The sequence below is a fragment of the Pocillopora verrucosa genome, chromosome 7 (assembly GCF_036669915.1).
Source record: "Pocillopora verrucosa isolate sample1 chromosome 7, ASM3666991v2, whole genome shotgun sequence".
NCBI lineage: Eukaryota > Metazoa > Cnidaria > Anthozoa > Scleractinia > Pocilloporidae > Pocillopora > Pocillopora verrucosa.
Genome location: NC_089318.1, coordinates 12,751,619 through 12,767,329, shown reverse-complemented (window position 1 = coordinate 12,767,329; position 15,711 = coordinate 12,751,619). Strand labels below are relative to the sequence as shown.

Here is a 15,711-nt window from a genome sequence, read left to right as displayed (position 1 = left end):
TTTCTATTCATTTAATAGGTTACCACCAACAGATCTGCATTTCTCCTAGAAGGATTACCTGCTAGTTTCGACTTTGTGTCCAGTTAGCCCTTACTCTGTGTTTTAGACCCAGTTTCCTGGCAAGCGTGCGAAATTATTGAGCGTGGCAATTTCACTTTTAAAATCTCGACCCGTATTGTGTATTGTGTTTTATTTTCAGACTCTTCATCGAGTGTTCCTCCAAAAATAGATCTAAATCGGCCGGGTGCTCTGAAGGTTTCCAATCCGTTTGTTGTGTTGAATGAAGGCATCGCGGAAACCCTCGGAAGACATATGTTTGAAAAAGACATTTCTCCAGAAAGGTAACTTTTATGCCGAAATATCTCGACTGTCAAGGAAAAATTACCCATTGCTTAAGCTACCTGTTTGTAAAAGTACAGAGCTTTAATTTTTTGAGTCTAAGGGAAAGTAAATGCAAATTTGTTTGATTTTTGCGTGGGGATTCTCTAAAGGAAGTAACGATGAACTTTCCTTTGTCAGCTTGGAGCCTGTGGCAAGGCAATTGCACGTGAATCTCGCCAAGGTTATCGTTTACAACTGCTGTCCGGCTGTGCCTTCACACGGGGGAATCTCACGTAGAGGTCGGTATACCCAAATGTGTCATTGTACGTTATTTATGTGTCTGCGGTCATGTTCACAAGGTATCGAGGGAATGTTCTAACGCTCTAACATTTACCGGAAATTTCCTTGTTTTTCTGTTTTTTTGTTTTTTTCGCAAGGAACTGTGCAATCTTTATGTTCCTCCACCCGCACCGGTTGGAACCGGTTGAGCCCAAACTTTTCTCAGTAGTTTTACCATCTGCCCATGCGCGTTTTCGGTCAACGGGGTTGGAGCCACAAAGCGCTGTCAAAGGCTATTGACTTAAGCAGTTATGGAATAACCAATTCTGATAAATGATCTAATGATTATATAACACGGTACTTTATTTAACAGACGTCTGCTGGCCATCCTCTGACCTGGTTATTTTGAATACTGGGAGCAGATGGACAGAGAATGTTCGAGATCCTAACGCTGTCTCTAACGACTTGCTATCCAGAATGATTAAACTTCTAAAAGGTATCTTTCATACAGCATTTGTTGAAGCACGTACAATTATGAACCAACCTGAAGCAATACGTAAAGATTAGAAAAAGAAATTGTCTGTAATTCAAGCTATACGAAAAAAAAATTAACTGGAAAGGAAAACTTTCCCAGAGGCCCGAGGAAGGTATCAGTGATCTTTATTGACTATGTTAGGCATATGCAATGTGCCCTACCCCAGTCTGTGGCTCACTGTTTAATCGATGTAAACCGCACAGGTCAATCCCTGTAAATAGATGGCAACTATATTCTTATGTACAACAACTATAAATGCTTTTGCATTTATTAACAGCTGAAGGTCGAAGGTGAAAAAAGTAATTAAGCCATTTTCAGCTTGCTTAACCTCTCTATATTTGTTGGGCTACAGATGTGGCAGAGAAGAACGGCGATGTGGTGGACTCAAACTCAGTAGCTAATATCACAAGGACGCCCGAGTTTCAAGCAATTTCACGAGGCACTGCAGAGCTTCAGTGCGTGGATCTTGACTCGCTCTCTTCAGATGCCGCTAAAGTGTGCTTCTACCTTAACACGCTTAATCTTCTGATTGCGCATGCGTCACTGATCCAGTTTTCGGACAGCTCTGGGGATGGTACAAGCGAAGCAGTACGCTCCATTACCCGGCATGCTTCATTTTCTCGGCTCATGGACGCAATGTCAAGTTCTGGAGGAGAGGAGAAAGTCGGTGATGCAGTTCCCTTGACTGCCCTAGAGAGGATTGCATTTCTTAAACAGCAGTGCTACTGCATCGGTCAGCTGGGTGTGGTAAGGTGAGAATATAAGACAACAGTGATAAAGATCTGGCTCCATTGAGTTGCTTACGGGATGGACAGCATTTGTCAGCGTTTGGAAAACCATCCCTTGTGTTAACCTCCATACTTTGCTTATAGTTTCATTTTGATTGCTCTTGATGGCATATAGATTGCATATTGCCGTGTGTCTGTTCAATTATAGATCACAGGTGACGTCTAAATGTGGCAAGAACAATAAAGTGGCACACCAGGCGCAGCTGAGTTCATCACTGATGTTCTTACCACATTGTGACATCTTCTGTGATCTACTATCGAAGAGATTCACGGCAACATGGAATCTATTTGTTTCATATGATAGAAAAGCAAATTGTTGTCAATATTGATGTCATCTATGCATCTGCCCTCCGATAGATAATGAGTAAGAACCAATCAAAATGCCTGTGTAATTCAGCTTATCATATATTATTAAAAACTGGATCATTGGATAATGCAATTCAAGAGTTTTCATTGGTTTAGCCATCATTAGCCAATGTACCCATTACGGGCCTCGTTGGCGATATATCATCTCATATCCAACGCGCGCTCGTGGAATAATAGTTGTTAATTATGCAACAGATTCCTACTGGTCTCATGTGAAGATTGACATGCTATTTAGAAATCAAACATCAAGCCTCTCAAGCAAGTTTTTCTCGTCCAAAAAATTTTAAATCGCGTGTTTAGTTATGGTTTAATGGATCTTTTTCTAATTCTTAGTTGTTTTACCTTTTTATTCGAAGAATAGACCATCAACCAAGAAAATTCCTTGGTTGGTGAGCACAGTGGATACGATGATAATGGCGTAATATCTTTATTGAATGTGCTCATTATTTTGACTACCCTTTTATTCTCAGTGCATTCGACCTGCAGTTCGTTATTTTACACAGAGGACTGGTACCGCCAAGCACATTTGGAGAAGGTGTTGTCATGTGTTTTCCAGGTAGGAAAACGGCAGTTCTTATTTGTGTTTCTGATGGCACGACTCGAAAATGTTTGCGCATATTACAGACTTTAACAGGCTCACGCAAGAAAACCATGGCAAGACCATCGCTACGATCAACATTGTTGAAAGCCTCGTTTTTGTAAATAGATTAGGAAATATTGTAAATTGTGACTAATCTATAATCTTTGGATATGAAAGATGTTGGTTAGTCAGTCGTATTAGGAACGTAGGGCAAACTGCAGCTTCTTCCGGTTTCCAGCGATGTTAGAGAGCTTTAGATCTGATTACGAGTACGATTACGAGTTTTGGCCGAGAGTAGAGTGACACCAGTCTTAACATGACGTAACACACGAGAGCGTGACTTCTTCAGAATTAGGAGAACGCTTCACAAATAGACGTCAAGCCTTACTGAATGTAACTTTTTTGCAACTCTCTGTGGTTTTTATTATTATTATTATTATTATTATTATTATTATTATTATTCCTGAAATGGTTTTATCTGAAAAGAGACAGCGAGATTTCATAAAAACTCGTAGTTAGAATCAGAAGGCAATGACCTTTTCAGAGTTTGCACCACTCCCCTACCGAGGAAAACTCGTAGTCGTACTCGTAGTCAGATCTAAAGCTCTCTATAATGTCCCAGGTAGGCTGGAAAATGTAAAATCTCATCTCCCAGTATGTGCTGGTTTAAGTTAATTACATTTTATTGTCACATCCCTCAGAACGATTTACAGATGACGCTAAAAAGTACAAGCTGACTACCCCGGAAAGACGAGTCATATTCGCTATCTGTGACGGCTGTGTCTCCTCTCCAAAGCTTCAGGTTAAGAGTCCAATGTATTTTTAGTTTATCCTCGGCATATAGTGAAGGAGTGGATAAGGTTCAAAAGAAACTATGGTGCTGCGTCGGTGGGGGGTGTTACGAGATAATTTCGTTTTTTCAACTGAGTTGATAATGTCAGTTGGCCACCGTAGAGAGTTTCTAAAGCTGACGTTTTGAACGTTAGGCCTTCGTTAGAGCGAAGGGTTATTGAAGGTTTCTCTCGGCGTTGTAGAATTAGTTGACGGTTTGAGTGTTAGCCCTTCGCCAGAGCGAAGGATTACCAAAGGTTTCTCTCAACGATGTAGAGTTAGTCTCACTTATTCTTTCAGTACTCTTATTTTTATACTTATTGCCAGTTTAAAATGATTCCCCTTGTTGGTTTTACTTTTTGAGTTTATCGCTCGCAAGCTCAAGTTTGTTAATGGGAAATTCATAAGTCGATATTTGGCAAGTCGAAGTTATCTTCACTTTGGTGTTAAAAAAACTTGATTAACCTTTGCCTTTGAAATCTCTCTTGGTAATTAATTAAACCCCGAGGCCGGGTTGTTCGAAGCTGGGTTAAGATAACCCTGGGTTAAGATAACCCTGGGTTAAGATAACCCAGGGTTAGTATGAAATTGGATTTCAGATCTGAAAGCTTTAAAAGAAAATTCACTGTAAAGAAACCCAACTTAAAATTTAACCCAAATCACAATTTAACCCAACAACTGGGCCCTGGTCAACCAGTCAAGTGAAACATTTATCGATATCCGCGACTGCTAATGTTCTGATTGTTTTCCCACGTTACAAGCATTTATCGTGATTTCTCAGTGGTTAATTTTGGTCCTACTGTTTGCTGTGATTAAGCGTTGGAACTGCTTTTGTTAACCCTATCCACTCGATAAATCTCTATCCGGTGCACGGCGCAGTGCATTTTGTTAACACTTACCAGCTGGATAACGAAGTATCCGTTTGATGGCGTTATTCGTCCTTTGAACAACTGCGCCCAGTTCTTTTCCTAATGCCAGCATCTGTTTCTCTGCAGAGTTTCGATGTAGATGAACTAGATGCCCAGCTCTCTACCGCTGTGGTTTCATATATCAATTCCCGCGTATCTTTGAACCAACAAACTGGACAGATAACATTGCCAGAAATTCTTCATTGGTACAGAAAGGACTTTGAAATGAAATCCATGGATGATTTTAGTAATGCCTCAGGTGCAGCGCCCGATGTTTCTCTCTTGCTTCAGATGGAGCCGTATCTTTTTCCGGATACTGCCGCTGTTCTTCAACAAATGCTACCGAACATCGCCGAAATCACCTTCACGCCATTTTGCTGGAGTTTCGGCTACAGATTTGATTCAGTGATGCGCGAGCGTTCTTCTTCGGTATCAAGCTTGCAGCGGTCTAATTCTATGCCGGAAAATCTTCTTCTGAGCATGGAGTTGTCTGTCCTTGCTCAAACAAGACTGGAAAAAGTCGGGAAAAGAGGATTGTTTAGCTTGAACGAAACAGCGCTTGAATATTTAGAGGAAAAATCACCGCTAGTGGCCGCGTTAACGAGTTTGGTGTGTTCCTCTCCTGCAAAACTGAATATTTTATCGGAAGAGAGATCCCAGTTTTCAAAGGAAACCCTAGAATCTGGAGTTGATACAACCGACTTTCCTTTCCGATTTGCTCTGGAGAAAACTGCAAACTTTCCGTGTCTCCAGCGATACATCGCCTCTAAGTTGTACACAATAGCAGACATGTTGACGCTTTCTCCAGCAGATTCAAACGAGCAGGGTGGAAGCTTTGACAGTTATGATTTCATCAAGTTAGATCCAAACCCTTAAACTTTACAAGATGGTATGCGACCTCCGGACATCTCTCTTTTCTCGGTAGCTTTGGCATCCGAAGGGAATTTCGCACTCCAGAATGCTATCCTCAAAGCGAGCGATTTTTTCTTGCGGAAAGGCTACTTTGAAGAACTCTTGGAGTTAATCTGTTCATCGGATCTTCGTGGTGATGGAGTAGCAGGCCCTTCGATTGATTTCTTGTTGAGCTCGGCCGTTCTAAGTAAAGGAGGAACAAGATCTAATCTCCAGGAGAAACTCAGGATAATTTTCAATCAACTTAAGATTCCAGAGTTAAAATTCGGTCATGTTTTTAACAAAAAACTTTGGGTCCTCTTAACTCGAATGAAAGATCACGATGAACTAACACGTCTCGTCCTCAGGAAGCTTAAAGAGTGGAAAGCTGATACTTGCATTGACTTGATCGATTTGTGTTTGTCTCGTTCGGTCAAGGACGCTGCCCGAAGAAATGACTTGGAGAGGAAAAGGAAAGAGATATCCTTGCATCAAAAGGTAAACGTCAAAATTTTCCTTTTGGCTTCGTCTCTTTTTGTTTATACACTAGAATATTTCTACCTTCTATCTGTTTAGTTTCCTGTGTTCCCTTGTCCGTCTATCTGTCTTTGTATCTGTCCGGTCATGCGCTCGTTTGTCTCTTTGTCTGCCCGTATGTGAGTTTGTCTGTGTGTTGGTTTTTTTTTTCTTGTTCTCAGTGATTGTACGTTTTTTCGCCGAACCATCTGCATTTTTTCTGTCTTTTTGCATGCATATGTTATCATCTGTATATCTTTCTGAATAATCACTGTTGGAGCCAATCCTACCTGTTTGTCTCTCATATACCTGTTTGTGATTTGTCTTGTTGTCATTCTATCGGTTTGTATACCTGTCAATCTAACGTTCAATATTAACAGCTTTTTTCCTTGGCCTCCTTTCTTCTTTTTCCTTCTCATGTTATCTGGGTATGAGCTTTGATCTTTACGTGGTAATCTCTCCTTGTCTTGTTCCATATGAACCAGCCCCAAAACTTATCGTCATCACAGGTTACCAGCCCCAAAAGTATTGTCACCACAGTCTACCAGCCCCAAAAGTATTGTCACTACAGTGAACCAGCCCCAAAAGTATTGTCACCATTATTTACCAGCCCCGAAAATATTATCACCATGATGTACCTGTATTGTTGCCACTACTTTTTCAGATTTCTCTGTGTGTGAAGTCGTTCAAGTTACAAGTGCCTGCAGAAGAGAGGGAATCGTCTTCAGCCGGTCTGAAACATTGGCAAGGCGTAGCGTCCATGTCTGAGGAAAATCCGTCTGTTGTTATGGAGTTTTTGCTGTCCGCTCAACAGTTTGATCTCGCATCAGAGTGGGCTCATCTGCACAATCTGCCGCCAAAGTTTCACAAGGCAAGTTAAATAATTCTGGTCACTTAGCCAACGGGAACATTCTTTAGACTGCATCGTTTCCAAAACGACAACACTTATTGAAAAAAAGACTGCATAGGGCTTTTAAACCGTCATTTGATTAATAATTAATGATTTAATTTATCAAGTAATAGTTAAGCAGCTTTTAAGCAAATTAAGTTAAGTGTTAATAGTAATCCAAGACTGCTTTAGTTTTGCTTTACGTCGCTTTGTGATTGATCCAGAAAATAGGTGCCACTCTCTCAACCAATGAGATGCAAGAGTTAAACTAATAGCGCTCTTGAAGGCGTTTGCTTGTTTTACTAAGCTCACTCAGTGGCTCCTTGTCATGTTTTTCTTTTCTCTGATTGGCTGTTGTGATTATTAACTGTAAGTGTGCCGTGTTTGTTTTGTTACAGACCATCACGGAAAATCACCTGAAATTCCTGCTTGGTAACAATCCAGAGGAACAGATGAAGGCGTACAAGATCCTTGAAGGTGTCCAGGACTCAGAAATGACGCAAGACATCTGCGAGTCACTCATGGCGCAAAACCTACACGTCAGTCAAACATTGTTTATAATACAGTTTATGCTCACCAATATCCCCTCCCTCCTTTCTCCGGTTCGCGTAGAGAAGTTACTCTGTACCAAGATGGGAGCCAAGGCCCTACTGTGCTTACCAGATTCAGCTCGACCGCATTATGAACACCTGGTTTCCAGGCCGCCGCTGTTGCTTGAGCAGCTGCTGATGAACATGAAGGTGGAATGGGCAGCCAAAGTGTTCCAGAGAATTCAGGTACGATCATGGTAATGTGTTTTAAAAGTTGTCTATCTACACTGGAGCCGGATCAGATGTCGTCCGTCTACGCCAAGTCGGATGAATCTAAAAACGAAACAATAACCAACGCAAGAATCGCGTGGTCGAGCATGCGCCTAAAGAAGGTCTGAAAGAAGATGAAATATATCAGAAACGTAAACGTTTTGAAAAAGTTTCGTTTTTGCTTCCGGTTATAGTGGACATTGAGCCTTATCATAGATATAAAGCTGCAGCGTTGATTTCACTTGTTTTATTGTCATTATTATTTAATCTTTTTTTTGTTTGTTTCTACATCAGATCGACCTAAGTTGCATGGAGGACGTTGAAAGCCTTGGTAATCACGGGTGCACAGTGAAGGCGTTTGACGAATTATTAAGCACTTACTCCGCCAAGGCGCTGGAATTTCAAGTTGTGCAGACGGAGAAAAGTCAGACTAAGGGTGAGAAATAATCATCAGAGATCTAGAAACTTCTATATCTCGAAACCTGGTTTGTTGCGAAGGGTCGAGATTTCTTGGCAGCCTCAGTGCCTCTTCACCTTGCAATCATCAGACCATGACTACATGTGCATGGCTTGATACCGCAAAATTCTTATTCGTGGCTTTACAAAGTCTAGATCGGACTTCTACTGAGTATCATAAAACCGAGTAAGTCAGCAAGCTCAAGCGAACCTATGGAGAATGTTAAAAGAAGCTGGTGAAAACTCTATGTAAGATCAAGCAAACTGTGTGAAGGGCAAGAAAAAGCCATTGACCAACTGATTGGCTGACCCAATTTTCCAGAAAAATCAAAATTAAAAAAAAGGGACATGCAAGTCTATTTTTAGTTTATTTACTCAACTGAAAATTGCGTCAAGAGTTCCCTCTATCTTTGACAGAAATGTGCAGTAGTATTATGCAGAGTCTGATCCAGGCTCCCTTGTCCTCACCTACCACCCCTGTAAGCTTCCTGGAGTCCGGTCGGTACACCCCTGTTACCTCCGTTTTTGGGACCCGGGATACAACGGTTGGGAACGTGGAGAGGAAAGTACAAACCGCTCCCAGAAGAAAGATTTCTTACGAATCACGATTAGTCACTCTCCAGAAGAAAGCAGCTTCCCCGCGCGCCACTGGAAGTCTGGGAACAAGGAGGTCAGCATATATTCCACCTGTTGTTCCACCAAAGATGGAGGACTGGATGCCAGATCAGCAAGTATCACTATGCGTCATTTGTCAAGAGAGGTTTAGCATGGTAATTAATATGTCAAGGCTATCGCTAGAAATGTTTTAGTGCATCTCACTCAAACTTAACTTGATTTTTGGAAGTTTTTTGTTTACAATTCTTGCTTTTGCCTTCTTGTTAAATCCGTTATGTTTTGCTCTTTTGAAGAGCGAATGATTCCGATATACTCGCATTGCACCGGTCCTTTTAAGCGATGTGTCGCTCCGTGAAAACAGCGGTCAAACTTTGGGCATGCGAGGGAATCCATCTGGCCGGCCGCGCGCTGATTTTCGTGCAAAATTTCACAGGAAAACATAGGAAACAATCGTTGTCTCGTAAAATAAGCGAAAGCAAATTGAAACGTTCACAGAAATCTGTGAACGGAACTGAAAATAGGGGAAGAAAAACTGTAGACTGTTCTAACACAAAGCTTATTGAAGTACAGTTTTACCAAAAATGTCTAACACTTCTAAAACTCCGTAAGGAAGACATTTCATCCGTTTTTCGGGGTGAGTATGTATGTTTGTAGAAATATATTTTCACAGCTATGGAATTGAAAATTTCAAGTCCTGTTGATTCCTGCTAAGTTTGAGGGACTTCCGTTTTGTCAGGTTACTTTCTTTTTATTATTATTGTTCATTTTTTTTTTTTTCTTTTCGAAGTTCAATCGCCGTCATCACTGCCGACGCTGTGGTCGCGTCGTGTGCGGGACATGTTCTCAACAGAATCACGTTGTTGAGGGATACGGGAGGAATCCCGTGCGAGTGTGCGGTGTTTGTCATGAATACTTCTTCACCAACAGGTGTGTAAACTCTGAAAACAAAAGGCAAGATCCTTTCCTTATTGCATCTTACCATGGGAAAATTTGATTCATATTACATAAAGTCACAAAAAGCTTTTTAGTGTGCGGTGACATACTGCGGAAACTGGTTTTGACTCCCGTTAGGGGTCTCGTTTAACAGATTTTCCGTCTTCGCGCCAATGGTTCAATTCTTAGCAACAGCAGAGTGGTTACCATTAGGGCCATTCACAAGGCAGGTTTTTTTTGTTTGATGTAACCATTTTGAGCTGCAAAGGGATTGCCACTTTTCGAAATGCTTGTGCTGTGAATCTTAAGGATTCAAAGGCACAATTTTCGACGTGGAGTGTGACACTGATTTTGTCCAATAACGTCAGTTCCACAGATCGTTCAACAATTTTTTTTAGTTGTTTGAAAAAAAAAATTTCTGTAAGGTAATCGAAGACCGCTCAAGTTAGCTGCCATTCTGAATTAACTGATGGAAAATCTAGTCTCGTCACAGTTATATACTCTTACGATTAAAACCAGAACTGTCTTTTTCTCACGGCATTTGATGGCTGTATGAAGTATTTTTTGCAATTCAAAAATCTGGGTGCACTCTTTTTTTAATTAGTTGAAGCAATTTTGAATTTTTTTGTTTTGTTTTTTGCTTTTGTTTCTCCGGTTTCAGTTCTTCTCAAGAGGACCTTAGCACATCAGTTCACTCAGAGTCAGCTTCGCTCGGACCGGGACGTAGTTCCCAAGGTAACGATTGGGGTTCTCTACCCATCATCCCTCGTACTGACGAGCATTTAGCTACTCCTTGCGATTTCAATATACTTACCAGCATACAAGTGTAAAGGATAGACAAATGATCGACAATGATTCTTCTATAAAACACAAAATTTCCTAATTAATGTGCAAAGAATGATAAAGTAATGAGAATGGATTATTACTAGAGTTTTGATTGGTTTTAGTTTTTCATCTGATTTTTCGAGAGAGAGGTGTAAGTTTTCTGGACCAATCACAGAGTGAAGTAAAGAAAAATCAATGCAATCCCGGCTTACTTTCGGCACCCAATAAAAATAGGGTTTATCGTTAGCTTGGGTAGTTTGTGAACCGTGCGATCCCACCGAAGAATACGAGGTGCAAGCGAGAAAACGAAGCAATAATATTGAAATGAAGCTGTCGCCCCACATACATGAAATGTTGATAATCTTGTCTGTTTTTTCTTTTTTATCCACTGCTCAGTTAAAACGCTTAAATTTTGAATGTTTCTCTCCGTTGGAATTGCAGAGCATACAGTGGGTAGTGGTCCAGATAATGTTTCAAGGAGTTATCTTGAGGAAACTACTTCGTTGAGCTACCTTACAGAAGACATGAATGCAAAATGTCTCTGGAAACTAGGTTTAGACGAGGAAACCAACTCTTCATTAAGAGACGAGTTCTACTATGAACAGGTAAGTAGTCGTAACGGACAGCACAGGGTGTCACATTTCACTACGGTAACCAATACGTTTACGGTCGTTTTTAACTCGTGAATTGCGCGCATCCGCAAGAGCGAGTTGTAGATATGATTTGGAGAATGGCACTCGCTCGCTCGCTCGATTGGTCGATTCCTGTAAACTTTTTTTCGATTTTAGGCTTTTGAGTGCATTTGATAGTTTTTGGCGAGCAATAAACAAACGAAATGGCGACCTTTATTGCTAAGAATAGTGGTGGAGTGAAAAAGAAGCCAATGATAATCTTAAAAGAGTTTATTTTTTTTCGTTTTAGTTTTAACAAGCGGCGCCAGCGATTGGCAGGCGTGCGAGGATTCACACTGAAATAAGAGAACAACCTTCGTTTTTCATAAAATGTAATTTACAATTCTTGAACTTGAAAACAATCCGAAGATTCGTTAAAAATATCACTTACTCCGAAGCGCTCGGAGTTTACAGGTGTTCAAAAGCCTTTTCTGTTATGGCGTGAGATTGGGGACAGAATCGATCATTACATTTCATATCGTGTGTTTTTCTGAGTGAAGCAACAAAAGGTGCCGGCGACTGACGAAATTACAGGTTAACACGAAAATCAAATAACACCTAAGCAAATAATTTTGGCTGCCGATTTTCAGTGAATTTTTAAAGAATAATTTTCTTTTAAGTTTCAAGACAATTTGAAGATTCGAAATAAATATTACGTACTAAAATGCGAAAGTTATACACCACAAAATTGATAAATAGGCCTGAAATTAAATTCTATCTTGTTCTTGATTATACGTTGCATAGCACGTGACTAAAATCTACCCAGGCGGAAATCCAAAATGACGGTGGCAGTCTGGGCTTAGTTACATCACTCAAAACTCGTTCCCATTTGTCTCATTTGATAAAGAGGGAATCATTGATGTTTTTATTAAGACAGAATTGCCTTGATTTTCCAATATTTACAATGATAGACAGTAAATTTCACTTTTCATCCACATTTACTTCCAACCTTTTCTTTTGAACCAGAAACAAAAATGATATATGTTTAAAACACATGACATCATCCACCCTTGTCAAATGTAATAACATGATCATTTCAATTGTAATGCCTTCTCATCTCAACTTTACTTTGTTTCTTTGCTACATTAGCGAACACTGAACTACTGCTCGTACTCTAAATATGACAATCAACCACAAAATTCCCCAAACCAGATAAAATTAAACATAATCCAAAAAATCATGTAAGTCATCTGTCAATTCACGAGTTTGCTCACAGGGCACTTTGATATATATCTGTGTTCTATTTTCTTTCATTATTCTGTATCTAGGCCCCAAGTGCCTCCTTGTGTGTGTCGATATTGGACCTTCACAGTGACGTCAAAGCCTGTGGCAAGCTTATTCTGGACCTCTGTAATTCGCTCTCTCAAAAGTTGGTCCCAGTGGCTCCAGGTATCAGTAATGAGGAGTTGGATCCTTACCTGCTCATAAGGTGGGTGGTGACGTGGTTCTTCTTCAATATTAAACCTACAGCACGAAGTTTTTTCAAGGACTCGATTTCAAAAAGCTGGGTTGCGGACATAGAACAGATTCCACCCAGCTGGTGTCAACAACCACCAACACCTGACTTACGACAGGTCCAGAACTATCTAACTTCACCGACAGACTGCAACGACCAATCACAGCTGACGTACATTTCTTGAGTCGCCTGGTCAATAGCACAAAATAAAAACCAACCAATCAGTTTTCATGAACCAGACCTATAACGTAAGATTGTCCAACAATTCCCCACGTGATTCTGATGATGACTTCCGCTTAATTGTCGACAATCTTTATCAAGACTACCCTCACTCTGACGATCCCACAACTTTTTTTTCTGAAGCATTTCAGCAGGCCACAATCTTAAATTATTGATTCTTTTTGGCTAATCGCGCGCCCGTAACCGGTTCAGCTTTTAACAAGACGGACCAAGGTCCGGAATTTTTTCGAAGTTGAAAAGATTAAACCAGCAGAGAATAATGAATAAGTTGTCTACTGGTCTTGGTCGTTCCATTTAGGAATAAAGCTGAGGGCTTGGTGTCTTTTGCATACGTAACCCGTCCCCAGTTATTGATATGCATTACGTACAAAAACAGTGGATAGCTTCGAAGGCGCGCTCTGATTGGCTACTCAAACTCCGAAAATCCTTCGCTTTCACCTCTGAGCGACGCACGCGGGATTTGTGTTCGAAAATGTTATAATCATTGCGAAAACATGAGTTCAAATTATCTTTTTGTACTGTATTATCTCACTGGTTCTAGTATATACTAAAATAACTATTTACCTCAGTCCGAACCGGACCTGGAACATTCGACCGACAACAACTATTCACCTGACTCTGATGACTTCCGCTCAAGTTGTCGATGCGTCAGTGACTACTACCAACAACATTACTCAGGGCAACACTCACCTGGACGATCAGATTACACTATCACATCTTCATATTCCTCCTTGTCGCGTGGCTAGCGGTATCCACCACTAGCTACCTCCACATCGGTGAACAGTTATCAAATATTTACGTCCATACTACATATCATACGTTTTGATCGATGAAAAAAGCAGAAGAGTAAGTTTGTTAATGGCTGTGATATGATAAGATTTGGGGTTATCAGACTTGAAGAGGCTACGTAGTAACTTAAGGCGAGAAAGACCATAATTTTTATATGTCATTAGCGGTGTTGTACTGTTTGTAGTCTTTGTTGTTGTTGTTTGGTTGTTGTAAATTTGATGACTTTTATTTTCCAGTATGATACGTTATCTGCTGTTTAACGCCAAACTCAAGATGATGAAGACCGGAGAGACTCAAGGCGTGGAACTTTGTGATACGTAAGTCGCTACCAGTTTTGGCCTGTCTATGTTTTGTGACTTGTGGGCTTATATTAGAATGTTAAAGGGACATTAATTTTGAGTTTCATTTGAAAACCTCCTAAGGAACGCCCATTTTCATTCAAAGCTATCACTCTCTCCACGAGACTCAACTCCCTACTAAGAAAGTTATAGGCACACAAGCCGCACAAGTAATGCAAGGTGCGTAGAAAGGGACAGACCTTAGCTTGCCCACCTCTAGTAAACAAGCTCGCCCCTTGTAGTAAAACAAGCTCGCCCCCCCGTAATGAAACGAAACCGCCCACCTGTAATAAAACAATGTCGCCCCCCTGTAGTAAAACAAGATCGCTCACCTGTAGTAAAACAACCCCGCGTCCTATAGTAAATAAAGTTCCCCCCCAAACCTTTCAACTCTTCTAATGAATTCTTAACTCTACTAAAGAACCAAAAGAAAATTCAAGGATAGTAATAAAAGTAATCAAATATATAATTGGTAATTAGTAATGATGCTATCAATGTTTTTGATCTCATTTTGTCAAAGGTACCTTGGTCACGTGGACTTAATGAAGTTTTTAGTGGAGTCTAACTGTGGTGATATTCCTTCACTGCGAGATCTCATGCGTCAAGATTCAGCAAGGTGCAAAGTTAGGGAGGGGAAGGTCTTGATAAATGTTGTACATGAACAGCTAACTAATTGTAATTTCTCAATAAAATGAAAATTGCATTCACAAGCAAAAGGAGGGTGACGAGAAAAAGGAAAAATACCGAGCAGGAAAATTTTTCGATTGAAAATCACGCTCACAATAGTAAACGCTCAAGAAATATTTGAGCGATTAAAGGAAGAATTGATTTAAGATCCTAGGGGGGTTGAGAGGGTTAAGTTTGCGACTGGAATGCGAAGATAGGAGATTTGAGTTACTCCGTCATACCGCAGACCATATCAGGTATAAACCAAGGAGGGTAGAGAAGTGATACGTTCCATAACCAGTGATAAGGTTGTAGGAAAAGGAGGAAGTGCATCAAGTGCATCCTTACTCTGCAAAGGCTCAGAAAGGCTCCCAAAGGAATGGGTAAGAAAGGTTTAAACTACCCACATACATTGAAAAGAAGGAGCGCCCGAAGAAGGAGAAGAAGAAGAAGGAGACCCCGACTTCACATATGTTGGTGATGTGGGTGGGAAGATGAGGAAACCTTTTGGGTGAATGCTGTGGACTAAAATGGGAAACATTCTCTGTGCAATATAAGTAAATGAATATCTATGAAGCTAATGAAGAAAGGAAACAAGAAATAGAAGATGTAATGATTTCTAGCCACGGAACGTAAGGAAAATCATCAAGGAATGCCTGTTAGGCTGATATAACACAGCATCACGTTGACTTCACAGTTTTTCACAGTTTTGCTTTCTTCTCTCTGCCCACGACAGGCGTCTTCGTGACCGTTTCATTGAAGCAGAGCGACTTTCACTAGCCATGGAAGTTTCCACAAAGTGCGGCCTTGATCCCTCAGGGGTGTGGGGCGCAGCAGGTTTTGCTCTTCTCAAGGCTGGAGATTTCACCGGGGCTAGAGAAAAGTTTTCCCGTTGCATGAAGGTGAAAGAGCTTTTTTGAAAATGATTTCTTAACTAAGGTTCAGAGCAATTACGAAAGGAGAGTAAACGTTAATCTGATGGTTTTTTGTTAATGTTTTAGTGCTTTCCTTGATAGAT

The 15,711-nt window shown here is 40.6% G+C and overlaps 1 protein-coding gene across 1 annotated transcript in view; it reads left to right on the top strand.

Annotated features, from left to right (window-relative positions):
* LOC131795894 (zinc finger FYVE domain-containing protein 26) overlaps positions 1-15,711 on the top strand; it is a 39,966-nt gene that overhangs the window by 18,391 nt on the left and 5,864 nt on the right. The window contains 18 exon segments of the mRNA XM_059113494.2: positions 200-341; positions 520-620; positions 974-1,096; positions 1,488-1,887; positions 2,760-2,845; positions 3,571-3,671; positions 4,696-5,997; positions 6,680-6,886; positions 7,303-7,680; positions 7,999-8,140; positions 8,578-8,930; positions 9,563-9,702; positions 10,370-10,443; positions 10,975-11,138; positions 12,473-12,633; positions 13,926-14,006; positions 14,548-14,643; positions 15,430-15,595. Of these exon segments, the coding sequence (XP_058969477.2) occupies positions 200-341; positions 520-620; positions 974-1,096; positions 1,488-1,887; positions 2,760-2,845; positions 3,571-3,671; positions 4,696-5,997; positions 6,680-6,886; positions 7,303-7,680; positions 7,999-8,140; positions 8,578-8,930; positions 9,563-9,702; positions 10,370-10,443; positions 10,975-11,138; positions 12,473-12,633; positions 13,926-14,006; positions 14,548-14,643; positions 15,430-15,595 (4,217 nt within the window).